Genomic DNA, 25,348 nt, shown 5'->3' with positions numbered 1-25,348 from the left:
TTCTCTGAGAAATTAACACTGTCCTCAATTTCTTTACCCACCCAAAGCACACACACACACACACACACAGCTCTAGTCCTGTCCAGTGTCTTATGTAACTGCCAAGAGATTATTGAAAAAGCAGGACACAGATGCTCGGCTGGGGATTTTGCTACCTCCCTCCTCTCTTTCTCAGTCTCTTTCTCTCCATTCATCTGTCTGTCACCAGCCCTCCCTTACCCCCTTTCTCTTTTATAGAATTAAAATCAAAGACAGATTTCAGCAGCACAGCAGCCAGGTCGATCAAGATCCGCTTTGAAATCCGATGTCGGTCCAGGTACCCAGGACAACGGGAGATGCCTTCAAAACCGGCCACTAGGGGCAACGGTGAGCGCTATTGCCATCAAGTAGGCTTGGGTTTTGCTAGGGCGTTGTGGACGGGGGTGGCGGATGGGCGTAAGCCACGAGCTCCGGCTCCGAGGGTCACGTGTATAATCCCAGTGATAGGCATTCGTTTTATAAATAAAAAAAAGTAACCTTATCCTAAACCTTAACCCTTAACTTAACCATTCAGAACTAATGCCTAAACTTAACCTAGGAGTTGTTTGTGTTTGAACCCTATACCAAACCTTAACTCTTAACTTAACCATTCAGAATTTGTGCCTAAACGTAATCAGCCGCATAGTGCCGGTGACAGGAGCAGCCGCAGCAGGAGGAGCATCCAAAACACCAACAAATTGGACGTTTAGAGCAACTTCTAAATTTGACACTTGGAGAAACGTGGACAAACATCGGAATCTAAAGTCAAATTGGTCAAACCGTGAGATCTTGTTGAGGACAGAACATTAATCGACACGATTTTGTCAGTAGAGAAGAACGCATCTAAAGCAAAACAGATCCACACAAAATAATACAATTACACCTAACACCGACAGGCAGACAGACAGGCAGACAGACAGACAGGAATAGAAGCAGACAGAGAAACTGACAGAGAAACAGACAGAAGACTATAATACAGAGACCGAGACAAATGTGTACTAACACAAAGAGAATGAGACACGCACAAATGTTATGTTAGACTGACAGTCATGCACCAAGACATGCAATCAACCGCACTGTAGGATAGAAGAGGCCATTCTTGTCATTCAATTATCTCTGCCACATTCTCTCTCTTTTCTGTCCCCTCTCCCTCTTTCTCTTTCCCTCCCTCAGGTGAGAAGTCCTTATTTTACTGTGATGTTTTATTTTTCATCTTTCTCAAATATATTTTAAAACGAGTCTGTTAGATGCCTGTGGCTTTACAAGAACATACACGTGCACACGAATGCACACACATTCGTCTTTGACACCTGGGTTTTTGTTTAATGAAGGAGGATGGGGGAGAGTTAGAGTGAGCCACAGGGATGCAGAGAGAGAGTTAGAGAGGGAGAGAGAGAGAGAGAGAGAGAGAGAGAGAGAGAGAGAGAGAGAGAGAGAGAGAGAGGGTGTGAGAGACAGAGAGAGGTGGGGTAGGAGCTGGGTAGGATAGGATAGGAGCAGTGTAATTAGGCGGTGTGTTTGCATGTCAGAGTGTACTGATTAGACAGATCAATGACTTCACAGCTCAACATCACTCCGTCAGGTACAAAGAGATCTAACAAGCCCATTTCTAACAACCCCAGCTAACCCTCTGCGATACGGAGCAAGAGAGGGAGGAAGGGAGTGATGGATGGGGGAGGAGAGGGAAAGAAGGTAACGAAAGGGTAAGTCTGAGATGAGAGAAATCTGAATAAAATGTAGACACATTAGCCTGACCCTTAAAACTACATCCCTCATCTCCACTCCTCCTTACTTCCTCCCTCCCTCTTTCCCGCTTTCCCTCTTTCCCTTTGTCCTCGTGCTCCTTTTCTCAACACAACATCCTCCGAATCAAATTAAAGAGAGCTTAGAGAGAGCAAACACTCATTGCCTTCCTCGCTGTGCAGTATGTGTGTGTGTTTGTCTACGTGTGAGATTCCTCTCACACATAACATGAAGGTGTATTGCAATTATTGTGCATTGGGGGTGGGGATGAATACAAAAAAGTTAATTTCTTTTTTATTTAACCTTAATTTTGACAGGGAAGTCATACTGAGACTAGGGTCTCTTTTACATATGAGCCTTGCATTAATACATCAAACACATACAATATACAAAATTACAAAACATATTAAGAAAAACAGACACATTTCTCAACATAGAGGTCTCCGATCATTACTCTGAACTGACCAAGGGGGACCAGAACATATAATTTCAGAGAGCTCTGTAAGTTGTTCCACATAAAGGGCACAAAAAAACTAAAAGCAGCTTTACTCAACTCTGTGGAGGCCGAAGGGGCCTCCAGTGTTATCAAAGCTTGAGACCGGGTTTCATCATTTGTAAGTCTAAATTGAATTAATGATGATAGATACATAGGACGTTTCTGAATGAGTTGCTTTGTAGATAAACACAAGAAAATGCTGCTCTCTACTTACACGTAGCCGGCCGCGACCGGGAGACCCATGGGGCGGCGCGCACAATTGGCCCAGCGTCGTCCAGGGTAGGGGAGGGATTTGGCCGGCAGGGGATGTAGCTCAGTTGGTAGAGCATGGCGTTTGCAACGCCAGGGTTGTGGGTTCGATAAAATAATGTATGCACTAACTGTAAGTCGCTCTGGATAAGAGCGTCTGCTAAATGACTAAAATGTAAATGTAAATACAAAGACGCCCAACCCACGTTTTGATACAAAACACAATGGTGAGCTCCATAACCATCACCAGTAATATATCTAAGGGCACAATGGAAAACAGTGTCTAGTGGTTTAAGTGTAAATGTTGCTGCATGCATGTAGATAATATCCCCATAATCTAAAATAGACATGAAAGTGGCCTGGACAATTTCTTTCCTATTAACAAAAGTCAGACATGCGTTGTTTCTGTAAAAGAAACCAGCCTTGAATTTCAACTTCTTAACCAGCTCAGTGACATGTTTTTTAAATTACAGTTTGTCATCAAGCCAGATACCAAGATATTTGTAGGAAGGAACTCGCTCAATTTGTGTACCATTCAAACTAGTCATTACAAATTCCTTTAAATCTGGGTTATGGGACCTAGAAAAAAACATGTATTTTGTTTTGTTTGCATTTAGCACTAACTTTAGATCCAATAGTGACCTCTGCAGTGCTTGAAAATCAGACATCAAATGTGAAAAGGCTTGGCCAACCGATGGAGCAATGGAATAAAACGGTATAATATGTATACAAATGAATATATTTTTTTACAGCATTACCAATGTAATTTACATAGATTGTAACACACACACGCATACACGCACACACGCACACACACACACACAGACAGACACACACACACACACACACAGTCTTGTACAACTAACCTTGTGGGGACACACAATACAGTCCCATTAAAATCCTATTTTCCCTAACCCCTAACCCTAAACTGTACCCTAACCCTAAACCTAGCTCCTAACCCTAAAACTAACCCTAGCTCCTAACCCTAAACCTAATTGTAACCTTAACACTAATTCTAACCTTAACCCTAAACCCCCTAGAAATGGCATAGTTTCTCAAACTTCTGTTCGTTTACTATTCTTGTGGGGACTTCTGGTCCCCACAACTATAGTTAAACACACACACACACACACACGCATACACACACAGATATTCCCCTGCTCATGTCAGCAGAGATCAATTGAAACTCGACACAAGGTGAGTCGACAACTTTTCTGTGTCGCATACATCACTCGTTATTTTTGGTAGGGGTCAGAACATTCAGACACACACTTTATCAGCGGACATCCAAGGGAACACACACACAGATTCATAAGACCTCAATTTATCACTGATTATACAAGGGAATATCAAAAAAGATAACTCTAATAAAAACATACACATAAACATGCACCATTCAACAATAAGAAAAACAAGTTGATTTCTCTCTTATGATCTCTCTTTTCTTTCCTCTCCATCCCGCTATCTCTATCCATGTCACACTAAGGGAGTGTTGAGAGGTCCCTCTCCTCTCTCTCCAGTGGCTAAACTACTGATGTATGTGTCTCTTATTTCAGATTTTATATCTATTCTAACTCTTTTCACATGCTCCCTTCACAAGTCACCTCTCTCTCTCTCTCTTGCACTTGTGAATGAGAGAGACTGAGCGAGAGGGAGGGTGCGAAACAGCGAGGGGGAGTCCTAAATAGCTTCTCAGACACTTGAGACCCAGAAACAGAGAATAGAGAGAGAGTGAGAGCGAGAGAAGGGGGGAAAGAAAGGGGAGAAAGTGGGACAGTAAGACAAGTACAGACAGAAGGACATCAGTTATAGAGCATGTAACACATCAGACTGAGATACAGAGATATAGATATAGATAGATATAGATAGACACAGTATGATATAGACAGATATAGAAAATATAGACAAATATAGATATAGATAAATAGATATACACTACCGTTCAAAAGTTTGGGGTCACTTAGAAATGTCATTGTTTTCTAAAGAAAATCAATTTTTTGATCAGAAATACAGTGTAGACATTGTTAATGTTGTAAATGGCTATTGTAGCTGGAAACGGCTGATTTTTAATGGAATATCTACATAGGCGTACAGAGGCCGATTATCAGCAACCATCAGTCCTGTGTTCCAATGGCACGTTGTGTTTGCTAATCCAAGTTTATCATTTTAAAAGGCTAATTGATCATTAGAAAACCCTATGTTAGCACAGCTGAAAACTGTTGTGCTGATTAAAGAAGCAATGAAACTGGCCTTCTTGAGACTAGTTGAGTATCTGGAGCATCAGCAATTGTGGGTTCGATTACAGGCTCAAAATGGTCAGAAACAAATAACTTTCTTCTGAAACTCATCAGTCTATTCTTGTTCTGAGAAATGAAGGCTATTCCATGCGAGAAATTGTCAAGAAACTGAAGATCTTGTACAACGCTGTGTACTACTCCCTCCACAGAACAGCGCAAACTGGCTCTAACCAGAATAGAAAGAGGAGTGGGAGGCCCCGGTGCACAACTGAGCAAGAGGACAAATACATTAGAGTGTCTAGTTTGAGAAACAGACGCCTCACAGGTCCTCAACTGGCAGCTTCATTAAATAGTACCCACAAAACACCAGTCTCAACGTGAACATTGAAGAGGCGACTCCGGGATGTTGACCTAGGCAGAGTTGCAAAGAAAAAGTCCAGTGTCTGTGTTCTTTTGCCCATCTTAATATTTTCTTTTTATTGGCCAGTCTGAAATATGGCTTCTTCTTTGCAACTCTGCCTAGAAGGTCAGCATCCTGGAGTCGCCTCGTCACTGTTGATGTTGAGACTGGTGTTTTGCGGGTACTATTTAATGAAACTGCCAGTTGAGGACCTGTGAGGCGTCTGTTTCTCAATCTAGATAATCTAATGTATTTGTCCTCTTGCTCAGTTGTGCACCGGGGCCTCCCAATCCTCTTTCTATTCTGGTTAGAGACAGTTTGCTCTGTTCTGTGAAGGGAGTAGTACACAGCGTTGTACGAGATCTTCAGTTTCTTGACAATTTCTCGCATGGAATAGCCTTCATTTCTCAGAACAAGAATAGACTGACGAGTTTCAGAAGAAAGTTATTTGTTTCTGGCCATTTTGAGCCTGTAATCGAACCCACAATTGCTGATGCTCCAGATACTCAACTAGTCTCAGAAGGCCAGTTTTATTGATTCTTTAATCAGCACAACAGTTTTCAGCTGTGCTAACGTAATTGCAAAAGGGTTTTCTAATTATCAATTAGCCTTTTAAAATGATAAACTTGGATTAGCAAACACAAAGTGCCATTGAAACACAGGACTGATGGTTGCTGATAATGGGCCTCTGTACGCCTATGTAGATATTCCATTAAATATCAGCCTTTCCAGCTACAATAGCCATTTACAACATTAACAATGTCTACACTGTATTTCTGATCAATTTGATGCTATTTTAATGGACAAAAAAAATGCTCTTCTTTCGAAAACAAGTACATTTCTAAGTGACCCCAAACTTTTGAACGGTAGTGTAGATAGATATAGAATTAATAGATATAGACAGATATTATATATATTCTCTAGATAGATATAGGTAGATGGAGAATGGGAGAGGTAGTGCCAAAGACAGTGTTAAGGAGCAGAGAAATGCAGGGAATCAATAAATAGAGAGGTCGAGGGAGGGTGCTTGAGAGAGTGTGTGTGTGAGTGTGTGTACGCACGTGTTTTTGCGTGCATGTGTGTGTGTGTGTGTGTTTGTGTGCATGCATGCATGTATCTGTCTGCGTGTATGTGCGAGTGTGTGCATTTGTGTGTCAGGGTCGGGGTCGATTCTGAATTGAGTTGCGAATTGGTCTTTAATTTCAATTCAATTCTTGAATTTGAATAGAATTTGAATCATAGGAAGTAGAAATTCATTTACATTCAAGTGCATCATTATGCATGTTTATTTTTTTAGTTTAATGTTCTTCAAACATTTCATTTTTGAAACTCATCCTCCTAAAAGTTGTTTTACATAATTACAGTGGTCTGGAAACATTCTAAGAATATTTTGTAGGTTAATATCTAATATTTCATGTTATAAAATATGTAAAAAATAGACTTTTTCCCAGAATGCGTTAGATCAAACACTCCAGAATGGAAGGATGGAACAGAATGGAACAACCTACCATCACATGACAAAAATACTAACAAAATACTACTTGACATCATTGAGTAATAATCATACTAATTTGTATTAGTATTCTAGAGTAAGCGGTGGTAGAATGAGACTCATACTGTATGTTCCATGTCTCAGTTGAATTTCTTTGAATTGGTTTGAATTTAATTCCTTTAATTACAATTCAATTCAAATGTTGCTTCCTGTGGGGTTGGCCAATTCAAATTAGAATTTTAATTCATAGGTTAAATTGAATTAAATTCAGAAATTCAGAATTGACTCCAACCCTGGTGTGTGTGTGTGTGTGTGTGTGTGTGTGTGTGTGTGTGTGTGTGTGTGTGTGTGTATCAACACCCCTGGCCAGTGTCCCAGGAGAAGGGACCTCTGTGCTGCCAAACTTTCCCCTGGTCGGCTCAGGTCTGGTCGGGTCTGGTACCGCAGGCAGACACAGCAGACACAGCCAGGGAAACAAGGACACACACTGGATTAACACAGGTGAGAGAGACAGAGAGACAGAGAAAGGAGAGAGAGAGACCGTGAGAGAGAGAGAGAGATAGAGAGATAGAGAGAGAGAGAGAGAGAGAGAGAGGGGGGGGGGGGGAAACAGAGAGATAGGGTGGGTCAGAGAGACAGAGAGAGTGAGAGGGTGAAAGAGAGAGAGAGAGGGGGGGGGGAGAGAGAAGCAGAGGATCAGTTGGCGCCGCGGAGCACGGGAGTCAGCAACATAGACAGAGAGAGAGAAAGAGAGTGACAGCGGGGGGAACAAGAGCTGGACTAAGACAGACGACTAACTGGAGGAGTGTGACAGAGAAAGGAGGAGAGGAGAGAAAAGAGGTGTGTGGATGGGAGCAGAGGAAGAGCGTAGAAAGGAGTGGAGGTGAGTGAGAGAGGGATGAAGGACAGTAGTTATAGAGGAGTGATCAGTGGACAGAGAACATTCATTACACAACACACACACGCGCGCACACACGCACACACAAACACACACAAACACACCTGTGTTTGTGAGGCTGCCCTTGAGTTGTTGTGTTTGTGTTGTTGTAGTTAGTGCTTGTATGTTAGGGCTTGTGTAATTGCCTGTTGGTATGTGCTTGTCCCATAGTGGTGGGTTTGTATTGCCAAGTGCCCATGCAGAATTTGTTTATATTTGTCCCCTCAATCATTGAGAGTGACTTTGATCCTGCAAGGGTGTTTGAATGTGTGATGCTGTGTGTGTGTGTTTGTGTAGTGTGTGTGTTCTTTGTGTTTGTGCTGTCCTTTGTGATTGTGGTGTACTGTGGCAGGTGAGTAATCCAATCCATCTGTCACTGTAGGCTTTGACACAGTCTGTTACGGCATGCTATGTGTGTATGTGTGTGTGTGTGTGTGTGTGTGTGTGTGTGTGTGTGTGTGTGTGTGTGTGTGTGTGTGTGTGTGTGTGTGTGTGTGTGTGCGTGCGTGCGTGCTTGTCCATGCGTGTGTATTCTGCTATATAAAGCCCAATGAACTCTGTGCAGCCGGTGATGTGGTGTTTTAAAGCTGTGTGTGTTATACCTCCACTGGGTTAGCTCTAGTGAATAGCTCAAAGCAAAAAGCTGTCCCTGAGTGTATTGCTGCAGATACTCTCTTCTCCTACAATTTATGTTCACACAGATCTAAGCGTATTTGTGTTTATGCGGCATAAGAGTGTGAGTGTTGCATATGTTTAGTTTATGATGTGTGTGCTGCATAGGGTACGTGTACCTATACGTTTGAGTGTGTGTGTGTGTGAGTGGCGTGCATGTGTGTAAGAGTCTATAGCCATTCATGTGCATGTTCACTGTTCCCTTTTGCCACACAAATTTACCTCCTTCAGTACTCTGGGTTCTAAGACAGAGGCCCAGTCACGCACTGATGTAAAGTAAACACATTGAGGTAGACGCACAGATATAAGTAGACAGATAGAAGAGAGCAGCAAGGTTGCTCAAGATCCACTGCGAAACTCGACGTCTGTCCTGGTACCCAGGACGTCGGGAGATTACTTCAAAACCGGCCACTAGGGGCAACGGTGAGCGCTATTACCATCAAGTAGGCTCCCAGCTTCGAGGGTTGCGTGTTCAATCCTGGTTCTAGGCACTTGTTTTAACCCTATTCCAACCCTTAACCCTTAATTTAACCTCTGGCTCCGAGGGCCACGTCTTCAATCCCAGCATTAGGCAAACACTTTTTTGTTTTTGTTTTAACCCTTCCCCAAACCTTAACCCTTAACTTAACCATTCAGAATTAATGCCTAAACTTAACCTTTAAAATGTTAAGTTTATAGACAAACGTCGGATTCTGCAGTGAGACTGTGAGAGCTTATTGATGAGAGAAGAGGTAGAAACAGACAGACAGATAGATAACACAGAGGGAGGAGAGGAATAGAGACGGACAGAGAGATAGCACAGAGAGAGGAGAGGAGCGAATGGTTTAATGAAATATAAAGGGAGCTAGAGAGACTATGATGGTTAATCTATAGGCTATGACAAATATATGTATTTAGACTGAGGAGTATCTCTGGAGAGGAGAGAGGAAAGAGAGAGTTAGAGAGACAGAACGGGGGAGGGTGACAGATGGGGTGAGAGACAAAAGGAGGTGAGAGAAAGATAGAGGAGGGAGAAAAGCAAAGAAATGGTGAGAGGCAAATATATATAGCGAGAGAGAGAGAGAGAGAGAGAGAGAGAGAGAGAGAGAGAGAGAGAGAGAGAGAGGGAGGGAGGGAGTGTTGGTGTGTGTTGGTGTTCATCTATGCGTGCATGCGTGTGTGTGCGTGCGTGTGTTTGTGTGTGTGTGTTCATGTTTGTGCGTGCGTGCATTCGTGCGTGCGTGCAAATGTATGCGTGTGTGTGTTATCAGGCCAGTGACAGAGTGAGAGACTACAGAGACCCAGACATCCTGATTACCAGACAGACAGAAAGGAAGGAAGGATGAGAATGAGAAAAAAGAGATACAGTGGGCTAATGATATATGGATGAAAGAGAGAGAGGGCATGGAGGGTCAGGTTGATGGAGAGATGAGAGAGGAGGTATAGACTGAGGGTTAATTGATAGAGTGATGGGAGAGAGAGAGACAGTGAGTGATGGGGAAGAGAGAGACAGTGAGTGATAGGGAAGAGAGAGATGAGATAGAGGAATGAAATGTGGAGAATATTTAGAGGAAAAAAGGGGACACAGATAAAGAAGGGAGTAACTGGAGATAATGAGAGGAGGGTGAGGAGGAGGGAGGAAATTGGGGGGTGATAAGAAGAGGAGAACAGAGGAAGAAGAAGTATAGAAAAATAAGAAAAGATCAGTCTGAATAGAGACAAGAGTATTGAATACGTGCTACACTTCACTACCCCTCCAGTTGTGTGTGTGTGTTTCTCCTGTTAACCCCAAAGTTAAAGAATCACAAAGTACACTGAACAAAAATATAAACTCAACATGTGAAGTGTTTTTCCCATGTTTCGTGAGCTGAAATAAAATATCTCAGAAATGTGTCATATGCACAAAACGCATATTTCTCTAAAATGTGCACAAATTTGTTTACATCCCTGTAAGTGAGCATTGCTCCTTGGCCAAGATAATCCATCCACCTGACAGGTGTGGTATATCAAGAAGTTGATTAAACAGCATGATCATTACACAGGTGTGCCTTGTGCTGTGGACAATAAATAAATGTGTAGTTTTGTCACACAACACAATGCCACAGATGTCTCAAGTTTTGAGGGAGCGTGCAATTGGCATGCTGACTGCAGGAATGTCCACCAGAGCTGTGGCCAGAGAATTGAATGTTCATTCGAAAATTAGAGAATTTGGCAGGAGGTCCAACCTGCCTCACAACCGCAGACCACGTGTATGACGTCGTGTGGACGAGCGGATTGCTGATGTCAACATTGTGAACCGAGTGCCCCATGGTGGCGCTGGGGTTATCGAATGGGCAGGCATACGCTACAGACAACGAACACAATGGCATTTTATCGATGGCAATTTGAATGCACAGAGATACCGTGACAAGATCCTGAGGCCCATTGTCATGCCATTCATCAGCCGCCATCACCTCATGTTTCATCATGATAATGCACAGCCCCATGTCGCAAGGATCTGTACACAATTCCTGGAAGCTGAAAAGGTCCCAGTTCTTCCATGGCCTGCATACTCGTCAGACATGTCACCCATTGAGCATGTTTGGGATGCTCTGAATTTTTTAAGGTATCTGTGACCAAGAGATGCATATCTGTATTCCCAGTCATGTGAAATCTATAGATTAGGGCCTAATTTATTTATTTCAATTGACTGATTTCCTTATATGAACTATATTTTTGTTCAGTGTAGATCCCAAGGTTAACTTAGAAGACAAAGCATAAACAAAGAGATGCTTACTGTAACTCAGTAAAATCTTTGAAATTGCTGCATGTTGCGTTTATATTTTTCTTCAGTATACATGTAATCCTCTCCCCCCACTTATTTTCCTTGTCCCACTTCTGAATCCCTAATCCACACACACAAACACACACACACACACACCCGCCAGGTCGTTTAAGAGGCAAGGCTAAATTTGACGTCCATCCAGGCAGCCAGGACGTCGGGAGATTATTTAAAAACTGGCCACTAGGGGGCAATGGTGAGCACTGTAACAATTATGTAGGCTTGCGGTTTGCTAGGGTGTTGTGGACAGGGATGGTGGGTGGGCGTAAGACACAAGCTCCTGTTCCAAGGGTCGTGTGTTCAATCCCAGTGCTAAGCACTCGTTGTTGTTTTTTTACCCTATCCCAAACCTTAACCCAACTTAACATTTCTGAATTAATGCCTAAACTTAACCGTCTAGTTGTTTCTGTTGTGAACCTATCCCAAACCTTAACTTAACATTTCTGAATTAATGGCTTAACTAAACCATTGAGTTGTTTCTGTTGTAATCATATCCCAAACCTTAACCCTTAACTTAACCTTTCTGAATTAATGGCTAAACTTAACCATCGAGTTGTTTCTGTTGTAACCCTATCCCTACATCAAAGGAGCTCTCACCAGAGACCTAAACACTACAGTGTCCTGTTCTGTTAGTGGTCGAGAGCAAGGTTTGATTACTGTGCAGTAACGCATCCCTCACACACACACACACATATGCACACACACACCCTCCCACCCACCCACACACACACTCTCCAGCCGCCAATTGGAGGGTAAAACATTCGGCTCACCTTGAAATGACAAGGGACTCGATTCACTGGATCTTTCAGCTCACTGTAACCACAACATGGACACACACAGTGTCACACACTCACTGTCAAACACAAACACACACACTTTGTCTGATCATTACTGTCCTGACACAGTGTCTCAGTGACTTGACACATGTTCAAAACTTTTTTTGTTAGATGCCTACAGGGCATTGTGTTAAAAATGTATTTTTTTTTATTCCAGCCAACTGTTCAGAAGCTCCTAAATCATTTGAAGCTGAGGCAATGTTTTTACCATTATGTCTATGTACTTCACACTTTCTATTTATCACTCTCGCTGTGTGTGTGTGTGTGTCTAATAGTGTGGTGACAGATGCTTTAAATGAAGCCCCCACCCCCGCTCTCTCTTTTCAGTCTGGCCTCTCTCTCAACTGTTCTCTTCACATTTCTACACACACACATACTCTCTCAGATCTCTCACATATCATCAGTTATTCTTCCCCTCCCTGAAAACGCTCCCTTCATCCTTCTATCCTCTGCTATACTTTATAGTCCTCCCTCTATCCTCCACTGTGCTTTGTTCCCCTACCGTTCTCCTCAGTCCATCTCCTCTTTTGCTTCAGTACCTCCTTCTCCTGCGTCTCCTTACTCATTCCCTGCACAGGATGACTCAATCTACACCACAGGATGTGTCTCAGTAAAGAGCAAACAGGTCTGCACAGTGTGTGTGTGTGTGTGTGTGTGTGTGTGTGTGTGTGTGTGTGTGTGTGTGTGTGTGTGTGTGTTAGAGAGAAAGAAATAAATAAAACACTAGAGAAGCCGACCTTATCCTCAAAGCTTACTCATATATATATATATATATATATATATATATATATATATATATATATATATATATATATATATATATATAAGGTTATATAAGATAAGATAAGGTTGGCTTCTCTAGTGTTATATTATATATACAGCTGTGGAAAAAATTAAGAGACCACTGCAAATTTTTCTTAAATCAGCATCTCTACATGTATGACAGCCATTCCATTCCAGTGTCTGTTGAATTCCAACACAGGCACACATCATTCTACTGAATTAGGTACTGATTAGGTGATCACATGAACCACATCTTATTTAACGAGGAAAAGTATAAAAACCACTGCTGTGGTCATCACTATCCTCTTGCAATAGGACCAGCTGGATGGCAAAAACAGTGCTAATAGTACCTCAAAAGTAATATTAATCAAAAAATAACTATTGAACTTGCCAAAAGACTTGAAAAGGAAAGTTTTGAGTGAGGAAAAGAAGGGTTAAATTCTGGCTTTACTGGCAGAGGGATACAGTGAGCGTCAGGTTGCTTCCATCCTTAAAATTTCAAAGACGGTGGTTCATAAGAACAAGGTCAAGCAGCAGACATTGGAGACAACAAAGCTACAGACCGGCAGAGGGCGAAAACGACTCTCTACTGACCGGGATGACCGCCAACTAATTAGAATGTCACTCAACAACCGTAGGATGACATCAAGTGACCTACAAAAAGAATGGCAAACGGCAGCTGGGGTGAAGTGCACAGCGAGGACGGTTCGAAACAGGCTCATAGGGACAGGGCTGAAGTCGTGCAAAGCTAGAAAAAAGCCCTTCATCAATGAGAAGCAAAGAAGAGCCAGGCTGAGTTGTAAAAGACCATAAGGATTGGACCGTAGAGGACTGGAGTAAGGTCATCTTCTCTGATGAGTCCAATTTTCAGCTTTGCCCAACACCTGGTCGTCTAATGGTTAGACGGAGACCTGGAGTGGCCTACAAGCCACAGTGTCTCGCACCCACTGTGAAATTTGGTGGAGGATCGGTGATGATCTGGGGGTGCTTCAGCAAGGCTGGAATCGGGCAGATTTGTCTTCGTGAAGGACGCATGAATCAAGCCACGTACAAGGTTGTCCTGGAAGAAAACTTGCTTCCTTTTGCTCTGACATTGTTCCCCAACTCTGAGGATTGGTTTTTCCAGCAGGACAATGCGCCATGCCACACAGCCAGGTCAATCAAGGTGTGGATGGAGGACCACCAGATCAAGACCCTGTCATGGCCAGCCCAATCTCCAGACCTGAACCCTATTGAAAACGTCTGGAATGTGATCAAGAGGAAGATGGATGGTCACAAGCCATCAAACAAAGCCGAGCTGCTTGAATTTTTGCACCAGGAGTGGCATAAATTCACGCAACATCAATGTGAAAGACTGGTGGAGAGCATGCCAAGACGCATGAAAGCTGTGATTGAAAATCAGGGTTATTCCACCAAATATTGATTTCTGAACTCTTCCTAAGTTAAAACATTAATATTGTGTTGTTTAAAAATGAACATGAACTTATTTTCTTTGCATTATTCGAGGTCTGACAACACTGCATCTTTTTTGTTATTTTGACCAGTTGTCATTTTCTGCAAATAAGTGCTCTAAATGACAATATTTTGGGGGGGAATTTGGGAGAAATGTTGTCAGTAGTTTATAGAATAAAACTAAAATGTTATTTTTACCCAAACACATACCTATAAATAGTACAACCAGAGAATCAGATAATTTTGCAGTGGTCTCTTAATTTTTTTCGCAACTGTATATATATATATATATAGTATCTCACAAAAGTGAGTACACCCCTCACATTTTTGTAAATATTTGAGTATATCTTTTCATGTGACAACACTGAAGAAATGACACTTTGCTACAATGTAAAGTAGTGAGTGTACAGCTTGTATAACAGTGTAAATTTGCTGTCCCCTCAAAATAACTCAACACACAGCTATTAATGTCTAAACCGCTGGCAACAAAAGTGAGTACACACCTAAGTGAAAATGTCCAAATTGGGCCCAATTTGTCATTTTCCCTCCCCGGTGTCATGTGACTCGTTAGTGTTACAAGGTCTCAGGTGTGAATGGGGAGCAGGTGTGTTAAATTTGGTGTCATCGCTCTCACACTCCCTCATACTGGTCACTGGAAGTTCAACATGGCACCTCATGGCAAAGATCTCTCTGAGGATCTGAAAAAATGAATTGTTGCTCTACATAAAGATGGCCTGGGCTATAAGAAGATTGCCAAGACCCTGAAACTGAGCTACAGCACAGTGGCCAAGACCATACAGCGGTTTAACAGGACAGGTTCCACTCAGAACAGGCCTCGCCATGGTCGACCAAAGAAGTTGAGTGCACGTGCTCAGCGTCATATCCAGAGGTTGTCTTTGGGAAATAGACGTATGAGTGCTGCCAGCATTGCTGCAGAGGTTGAAGGGGTGGGGGGTCAGCCTGTCAGTGCTCAGACCATACGCCGCACACTGCATCAAATTGGTCTGCATGGCTGTCGTCCCAGAAGGAAGATGAGCATCTCTTCTAAAGATGATGCACAAGAAAGCCCGCAAACAGTTTGCTGAAGACAAGCAGACTAAGGACATGGATTACTGGAACCATGTCCTGTGGTCTGATGAGACCAAGATAAACTTATTTGGTTCAGATGGTGTCAAGCGTGTGTGGCGGCAACCAGGTGAGGAGTACAAAGACAAGTGTGTCTTGCCTACAGTCAAGCATGGTGGCGGGAGTGTCATGGTCTGGGGCTGCATGAGTGCTGCCGGCACTGGGGAGCTACAGTTCATTGAGGGAACCATGAATGCCAACATGTACTGTGACATACTGAAGCAGAGCATGATCCCCTCCCTTCGGAGACTGGGCCGCAGGGCAGTATTTCAAAATGATAACGACCCCAAACACACATCCAAGACGACCATTGCCTTGCTAAAGAAGCTGAGGGTAAAGGTGATGGACTGGCCAAGCATGTCTCCAGACCTAAACCCTATTGAGCATCTGTGGAGCATCCTCAAACGGAAGGTGGAGGAGTGCAAGGTCTCTAACATCCACCAGCTCCGTGATGTCGTCATGGAGGAGTGGAAGAGGACTCCAGTGGCAACCTGTGAAGCTCTGGTGAACTCCATGCCCAAGAGGGTTAAGGCAGTGCTGGAAAATGATGGTGGCCACACAAAATATTGACACTTTGGGCCCAATTTTGACATTTTCACTTAGGGGTGTACTCACTTTTGTTGCCAGCGGTTTAGACATGAATGGCTGTGTGTTGTGTTATTTTGAGGGGACAGCAAATGTACACTGTTATACAAGCTGTACACTCACTACTTTACATTGTAGCAAAGTGTCATTTCTTCAGTGTTGTCACATGAAAAGATATACTCAAATATTTACAAAAATGTGAGGGGTGTCCTCACTTTTGTGAGATACTATATATATATACATATATATATATATATATATATATATATATATATATATATATATATATATATATATATATATACGCACACAGCTCATTCGAAAAGTATTCAGACCCCTTCACTTTTTCCACATTTTACAGCCTTATTCTAAAATGGATTAAATAAATAAAAATCCTCTCAATCTACACACAATACCCCGTTTTGACAAAGCAAAAACAGAAATACCTTATACTTTTTGCTATGAGACTCAGATTCAGATTCTGATCAACTTGATTATAAAAACTTGATTATCCCACCAGGGGGAAATTAATTTGGTCATGTGCTTAAAAAGACAGTACATAAAACATGAAAACACAGAAACTACACAATATAATTCATTAAAAGTGCTATAGCTACACATTTAAAGTGAAGGTGCAATATGCTGTGTACTGGAGGGACCAACAGACTATCTATTATACAGCCTAATGGCTGTTGGAATAAAACAGTCCCCATATCTATCTGTTTTGATTTTGTTTTGAAGAAGTCTCTTGCCCCTTGTCCAGCTGCTGCTGTAACTGAGTTTTGAGTGAAGGGATGAGTACTGTCCTGTTAAACGCTTTCAAGTTTTAGGAGGATGAGTTTTGTGTACAGGTTGGTGGCTGATTCTTGATCTATACCAATTATCGTTCCCGCCATCTTAATCAAGCGCTGAAGCTTGACTTGGTCTTACACTTGCATGTTTCAAAACACGCATATGAGGCCAAAGGACAGCACACTCTGCAGGACAGATTTATAGAACATTTGTAAGATATGGCGGTCGACATTAAAATGGTTCAGTTTGCATAAGAAAAACATTCTCTGTTGCAATTTCTTTATCTTTGCAAAGGCACAGTCATTGAATTTCAGTTAATTGTCTATTTCGATTACCAGGTATTTATATGTGGTCACTTTATCGACTGATTCCCCATTGATCTTCATAGGGGGTAGTTCCTTCTGAAATCTATTTGCATCTCTTTTGTTTTCTTATCGTTTATTTCAAGAAAGTTATCTGCGCACCACTGGACAAACTTTGCCATTTCTCTGTTAAAACCTTGAAGAGAGGCTTGGTCTGGGGGGAGGAAACCCACAACAGCGATGTCATCTGCATATTTAAAGAATTTGTGGGCTGAGTCGGAGGCTTGAAAATCGTTTGTGTACAGTGTGTACAGTATCGGTGAAAGTACGCAACCTTGAGGGGCTCCCGTATTCACCGTTCTAGATGTAGAGATGGCGGAGTTAAACTTCACTTGATGAGTATGGTTCACAAGGAAACTATTACTCCACTTGATCAGTAGAGAGTTGACACCCAAATTCACCAGCTTATTCACCAGTAGGTGGGGTTGGGTGGTGTTAAACGCACTACTGAAGTCAAATAATATAATTTTCACTAGGCTATTTGCCTTTTGTAAATGTTCATAGATATTGTTCAGCATGCCCAGTAACGCATCATCAACACCCCTGCAGGCACGAAAGGTGAATTGGTTTGGATCTAATTGGGATGAGAGACGAGAGAGAATTTGTTTTTGAATTCTTTTTTCAAAACATTTCATAGGTACAGGTGTCAGGACTACAGGGCATAAATCTTTATTTTCTTTTGGCCTGTTGTTTTTAGGTACTAGGAAAATCAGCGACTTCTTCCATAAGACTGGAATCACCCCACTGTTCAGTGATGGCTGGAACAGCTTCTGGAACGGTAATGCGAGCTGGTCTGCGCATGCCTGAAGTGCCTTGCTGCTGACGCCGTCTGGACGATATGATTTTCGTGGGTTGACACGTTGAAAGTATTGCTTGACGTCATTTACAGAGATCTGTATATCAACAGGTGGTATGCTGTCTGTACTGTCCAAGGCCACTTTCTGCTACGATGTAAAATCACACATGTCAAACCTACAATAGAAACTGTTCAAATCATTTGCAAAAGCAAGGTCATTTTCGATGGTCATAAAATGTCTCTTTGGTTTGTAGCCTGTGATGGTTTGTAGCCCTTGCCAGGCTTTCCTACTGAACTTGTCCTTGAAAAGGTTTTCTAATTTGTCTTTGTATGCTGCCTTGCACTCCTTGATTTTGCTTTTGAGTCGCCTCTGAATATTTTTCCTTTCCTCTTTACTGCCACCTGATTTACACACAATTTTTTTCTGGTTGAGGAGCTCTTTTAATTCCTGAGTTACACACGGTTTATTATTGGAGAAGATGTTGACTTTCTTTTTGGGAATAATGAGATCCTCACAGAAACGGATGTACTCAGAGACAGTATCTGTTGCCTCTTCCAGGTCATAGGCACTGTCCGTCAGGGCCGCCCAGTCAGTGGACTCAGAACAGTCCTGGAGGACTTCACTAGCTTCAGGAGTCCAGCTGTTCATCTCCACCTTTTTAGCCTTCTCTCGCTGCAAACACAGTTTGTAGACTGGGATGTGCTGAACCATGTTATGATCCGAACCCCCAAGATTGGGTAGTGCCTTGGAAAAATATGCACCTGGGATGTTACCATAACGGAGGTCCAGACCGGCTTCATTTTGGGGAAGACATGTAACATATTGCTGATATGATGGTAAGTGTTCAGATAGACTGCACATGATAACGTCTCCCATAATCAGCTTTACTGCTTCAGGTGACTCTGTCTCAGCCTGGGATAAAAGGTCATGGATCAAGTCGGTAGCTATTTGGGTGTCGAAATTGAGTTCAGGTGCATCCTGTTTCCATTGATCATCCTTGAGATGTTTCTACAACTTGACTGGAGTCCACCTGGGGTAAATTCAATTGATTTGACATGATTTAGAAAGGCACACACCTGTCTATATAAGGTCCCACCGTTGACAGTGCATGTCAGAGCAAAAACCAAGCCATGAGGTCGAAGGAATTGTCTGTCGAGCTCCGAGACAGGATTGTGTCGAGGCACACATCTGAGGAAGGGCAACAAAACATTTCTGCAGCATCCCCAACAACACAGTGGCCTCCAATAATCTTAAATGGAAGAAGTTTGGAACCACCACGACTCTTCCTAGAGCTTGCCGCCTGGCCAAACTGAGCAATATGTGGAGAAGGGCCTTGGTCAGGGAGGTGACCAAGAACCCGATGGTAACTCTGACAGTGCTCCAGAGTTCCTCTGTGGAGATGGGAGAAACTTCCAGAAGGAAAACCATCTCTACAGCACCCCACCAATCAGTTCTTTATGGTAGAGTGGCCAGATGGACGTCACTCCTCAGTAAAAGGCACATGACAGCCCGCTTGGAGTTTGCCAAAAGGCACCTAAAGGACTCTCAGACCATGAGAAACAAGATTATCTGATCCTTTGGCTTGAATGCCAAGCGTCACGTCTGGAGGAAACCAGGCACAGCTCATCACCTGGCCAATACCATCCCTACTAGTCAGGATCGAGGGAAAGATGAATGGAGCAAAGTACAGATAGATCCTTGATGAAAACCTGATCCACAGCGCTCAGGACCTCAGACTGGGGCGAAGGTTCACCTTCCAACAGGACAATGACCCTAAGCACACAGCCAAGACAACGCAGGAGTGGCTTCGGGACAAGTCTCTGAATGTCCTTGAGTGACCCAGAAAAGCCCGGAATAGAACCCGTTCAAACATCTCTGGAGAGACCTGAAAATAGCTGTGCAGCGACGCTCCCCATCCAACCTGACAGAGCTTGAGAAGATCTGCAGAGAAGAATGTTAGAAAGTCCCCAAATACAGGTGTTTCAAGTTTGTAGCGTCATACCCAAGAAGACTCGAGGCTGCCAAAGGTACTTCAACAAAGTACTGTGTAAAGGGTCTGAATACTTACACTACTGGTCAAAAGTTTTAGAACACCTACTCATTCAATGGTTTTTCTTTCTTTTTACTATTTTCTACATTGTAGAACAATAGTGAAGACATCAAAACTATGAAATAACACATATGGAATCATTTAGTAACCAAAAAAATATTTAAATAAATCAAAATATATTTTATATTTGAGATTCAAATAGCCACCCTTTGCCTTGATGACAGCTTTGCACATGCTTGGCATTCTCTCAACCAGCTTCATGGGGTGCCTTCTTAAAAGTTAATTTGTGGAATTTATTTCCTTCTTAATGCGTATGAGCCAATCAGTTGTGTTGTGACAAGGTAGGGGTGGTATACAGAAGATAGCCCTATTTGGTAAAAGACCAAGTCCATATTACGGCAAAAACAGCTCAAATAAGCAAAGAGAAAAGACAGTCCATTCTTACTTTAAGACATGAAGGTCAGTCAATCTGGAACATTTCAAGAACTTGAAAGGAGGTGTTATGGTGTGGGGGTGCTTTGCTGGTGACACTGTCTGTGAATTATTTAGATTTCAAGGCACACTCAACCAGCATGGCTACCACAGCATTCTGCAGTGATATGCCATCCCATCTGGTTTGGGCTTAGTGGGACTATCATTTGTTTTTCAACAGGACAATGACCCAACACACCTCCAGGCTGTGTAAGGGCTATTTTACCAAGAAGGAGAGTGAATGAGTGCTGCATCAGATGACCTGGCCTCCACAATCGCCCGACCTCAACCAAATTGAGATGGTTTGGGATGAGTCGGACCGCAGAGTGAAGGAAAAGCAGCCAACAAGTGCTCAGCCTATGTGGGAACTCCTTCAAGACTGTTGGAAAAGCATTCCTGGTGAAGCTGGTTGAGAGAATGCCAAGAGTGTGCAAAGCTGTCATCAAGGCAAAGGGTGGCTATTTGACGAATCTCAAATGTAACAAATATTTTGATTTGTTTAACACTTTTATGTGTTATAAATGTGTTATTTCATAGTTCTGATGTCTTCACTATTATTCTATAATGTAGAAAATAATAAAAATTAAGAAAAACCCTTGAATGACAAGGTGTGTCCAAACCTTTGACTGGTACTGTATACTGAACAAAAATCTAAACGCAACATGCAACAATTTCATTGATTTTACATTTATATTTACGTCATTTAGCAGACGCTCTTATCCAGAGCGACTTACAGTTAGTGAGTGCATACATTATTTATTTTTTATTTTTCATACTGGCCCCCCGTGGGAATCGAACCCACAACCCTGGGTTGCTCTACCAACTGAGCTACATCCCATTTTACTGAGTTACAGTTCGTATGAGGAAATCAGTCAATTAAAATAAACTAATTAGGCCCTAATCTATGGATTTCAAATGACTGGGTATACAGATATGCATCTGTTGCTCAAAGATACCTTTAAAGAAAGAATAGGACTCACAATGGGCCTCAGGATCTCGTCATGGTGTTTTTGTGCATTGAAATTGCCATTGATAAAATGCAATTGTGTTCATTGTTCGTAGCTTATGCCTGCCCATACCATAACCCCACCACCATCATGGGACACTCTGTTCACAACATTGACATCAGCAAACTGCTCGCCCACACAACGCCATACACTGTAGTCGTGAGGCCAGTTGGATGTACTGCCAAAATTCTAAAAACCTGTTTTTGCTTTGTCATTATGGGGTATTGTGTGTAGTTTAAGGAGGGGGAAGATTTCATCAATTTTAGAATAAAGCTGTAACGTAACAAAATGTGGGAAAAGGGAAGGGGTCTGAATACTTTCCAAATGCACTGTGTGTATGTATATATATGTGTGTGTGTATAAGCTTTGAGGATAAGGTCGGCTGCTCTATTGATAGTAACCAGGGTTCAAAGGTCAGGCTCAAGGGTTTGTATGCTGGCTATTGACGAAAGGGTAAAGCAAGACATGGCAGGTCAGGACACACACCATATTGTACAGTAGATACAGAATAATAGGAACAGACGTGTGTGTGGAGACTGATTAGGTTCTCTGCAGCAGCAGGTGTCTGAATGTGTGTGACTGAGGAAAGACTATTCCAAAAAAATTAACTACAGAGAAATTACTTTAAATAGAGTTAAACAGTCCAAGTCCCACAGCCAAGTCTCTCAGGACTCACGCACAAAATATTCATCTTCTCAATATGCCTCTCTCTCTCACACAGACTCTCGTAAGATGTCCTTGCCAGACTTTTCAAAAAACTAAATATCTCTGTCAAAACATTTATCTGCAGAAACAGTATGCCTTTCAGAAACGAACATGTACATACTGTCATGTACTCATGTACACTCACGCAAACGTTCACGCACGCACGCACACACACACAAACACAAAGGTCGACACGATTGCCCGTCACGCTGAGTCTTGACCCGTTATACTTCCTGTCATGGGACACCTGTTGCCATGGTAGCAGTTAGTAATGGGTGGTGTCTGATGCTAGCACCCCTCGGTCAGAGGCTAATGAGGCCATTAGCGCTACATGCTAACATGCTAACGACATCTCACAAGCCTCCCAGACAGACACACATTGACACCTCCCACCCGGGCACTTCCTTTCTCAGAGAGAACCTAAAAACACTTTAAAAACATGAATGATATGTATATATGAGTATATTCTGGACTCTGACATTGCTCGTTCTGATATTATTATTTTTTTCTTTTTTGTTTTTTATTGCTAGGTAATAAAAAGCATTTTGCTGCACCTGTGAAAAAATCTGAAACGGTACATTCAGTGTGTGTATGGTGGGGGTGTCGCAAATATAGTGTAGACCTACTATAAAGGGCATAGGGCAAGTCATCATAACCACTTCATTGCTTGACGACTTTTGACGTAAAAAATGAGTGCTGCGAAAATGAGAAAAGTGGACTCTGAATGTCGTGTGTCAGAGGAATAAATGCGAACTTTGAAATGACAGAGGAACTTCTTGCGATGGAATCAATGATGGGAACAACCAGGGACTCTGACTTATATGACAGGGTGTCTGCCTGATTGGAAAAAAATGAATCTATCGTGGAGCAAACTGACAAACGTCACAACAGATGGATCACCAAATCTAAAAGTATTTCGCCATGTGTGGGAACTGAGTGGGGAGATAGGTATGTTCCTTGATACGGTTGGTAAAGCTGACGACTTCTCCGAGTTGAAAGACAGACTGGAAGGGCGACTTTGCTTTCGGTGCAGACATATAGGGGCATCTGAACGATCTAAATGTGAAACTGCAGGGAAATTGTGTTTGAACTGTTTTCTAACGTGAAAGCATTCAAGCCCAAACTTATGTTGTTCTCCAGACAAATGAGCAGCCGGTCTCTTGCTCATTTTCTGACACTGGCCGCACTGAACTGGCCCACATCGCAGTGCTGCACTGAGACATACAGTAGTACTTTGATCGACCTGCGTGCTGAGTTTTCCCGCCGCTTCTCAGACTTCACCAAGATTGAGACTGAGCTGGAGCTTGTATCATGCCCCGTCTTTCGACAGTGAGAAAGCACCACCAGACACACAATTGGAGCTAATCGACATCCAATGTGACAGCGCTTTGAAGAAGTACAAAACAGCAACAATAGACCAGTTCTATGGCTCACTAAATGAAACAAAGTTTCCAAACATTAAAAGGCACACCCAAAGGATGCTTGTTTTATTCGGGTCCACATGTGTGTGTGAACAAACGTTCTCAGTCATGAATTACAACAAATCCTGTCACAGGTCAAATTTAACAAATTACCACTTGTCAGCTGTTCTGAGAATCTCTACATCAAAGATGACACCAGACTTTGATGCCCTTGCCAAGAGAGGTGACCAGACCCATTGTTCACATTAAGTCTTGAATAACCGTGACTGGGGTAGGCAAGGATTATGCTTTTTCATGGTGATGTTTATGCAGTGAGAATTATCCAGCAATGCACTTGGATACAGGTACTAATCAGTCAGATTTGGGCTGAGGTGATTGGATAACTGTAAATACAGTGAAGGAAAAAAGTATTTGATCCCCTGCTGATTTTGTACGTTTGCCCACTGACAAAGAAATTATCAGCATATAATTTTAATGGTAGGTTTATTTGAACAGTGAGAGACAGAATAACAACAAAAAAATCCAGAAAAATGCATGTCAAAAATGTTATTAATTGATTTGCATTTTAATGAGGGAAATAAGTATTTGACCCCCTCTCAATCAGAAAGACTTCTGGCTCCCAAGTGTCTTTTATACAGGTAACGAGCTGAAATTAGGAGCACACTCTTAAAGGGAGTGCTCCTAATCTCAGCTTGTTACCTGTATAAAAGACAACTGTCCACAGAAGCAATCAATCAATCAGATTCCAAACTCTCCACCATGGCCAAGACCAAAGAGCTCTCCAAGGATGTCAGGGACAAGATTGTAGACCTACACAAGGCTGGAATGGGCTACAAGACCATCGCCAAGCAGCTTGGTGAGAAGGTGACAACAGTTGGTGCGATTATTCGCAAATGGAAGAAACACAAAAGAACTGTCAATCTCCCTCGGCCTGGGGCTCCATGCAAGATCTCACCTCGTGGAGTTGCAATGATTATGAGAACGGTGAGGAATCAGCCCAGAACTACACGGGAGGATCTTGTCAATGATCTCAAGGCAGCTGGGACCATAGTCACCAAGAAAATAATTGGTAACACACTACGCCGTGAAGGACTGAAATCCTGCAGCGCCCGCAAGGTCCCCCTGCTCAAGAAAGCACATATACAGGCCCGTCTGAAGTTTGCCAATGAACATCTGAATGATTCAGAGGAGAACTGGGTGAAAGTGTTGTGGTCAGATGAGACCAAAATCGAGCTCTTTGGCATCAACTCAACTCACCATGTTTGGAGGAGGAGGAATGCTGCCTATGACCCCAAGAACACCATCCCCACCGTCAAACATGGAGGTGGAAACATTTTGCTTTGGGGGTGTTTTTCTGCTAAGGGGACAGGACAACTTCACCGCATCAAAGGGACGATGGACGGGGCCATGTACCGTCAAATCTTGGGTGAGAACCTGCTTCCCTCAGCCAGGGCATTGAACATGGGTTGTGGATGGGTATTCCAGCATGACAATGACCCAAAACACACAGCCAAGGCAACAAAGGAGTGGCTCAAGAAGAAGCACATTAAGGTCCTGGAGTGGCCTAGCCAGTCTCCAGACATTAATCCCATAGAAAATCTGTGGAGGGAGCTGAAGGTTCGAGTTGCCAAACGTCAGCCTCGAAACCTTAATGACTTGGAGAAGATCTGCAAAGAGGAGTGGGACAAAATCCCTCCTGAGATGTGTGCAAACCTGGTGGCCAACTACAAGAAACGTCTGACCTCTGATTGCCAACAAGGGTTTTGCCACCTGGTACTAAGTCATGTTTTGCAGAGGGGTCAAATACTTATTTCCCTCATTAAAATGCAAATAAATTTATAACATTTTTGACATGCGTTTTTTTGGATTTTGTTGTTGTTATTATGTCCCTCACTGTTCAAATAAACCTACCATTAAA

The 25,348-nt window shown here is 42.6% G+C and overlaps 1 protein-coding gene across 1 annotated transcript in view; it reads right to left on the bottom strand.

Moving 5' to 3' along the window:
* LOC311107677 (dedicator of cytokinesis protein 2-like) overlaps nt 1-18,487 on the bottom strand; it is a gene marked incomplete at both ends in the record, with an annotated part of 63,448 nt that extends 44,961 nt beyond the window's left edge. The window contains one exon of the mRNA XM_084150198.1: nt 18,237-18,487. Coding sequence (XP_084006324.1) covers nt 18,237-18,487 — 251 coding nt within the window. The remainder of the gene's footprint in view (nt 1-18,236) is intronic.
* Between the last annotated feature and the right edge of the window lie 6,861 nt (nt 18,488-25,348).

Source organism: Coregonus lavaretus, assembly GCF_964263955.1.
Source record: "Coregonus lavaretus genome assembly, chromosome: 32".
NCBI classification, from domain to species: domain Eukaryota; kingdom Metazoa; phylum Chordata; class Actinopteri; order Salmoniformes; family Salmonidae; genus Coregonus; species Coregonus lavaretus.
This window is presented reverse-complemented; position numbering and strand designations above follow the sequence as displayed.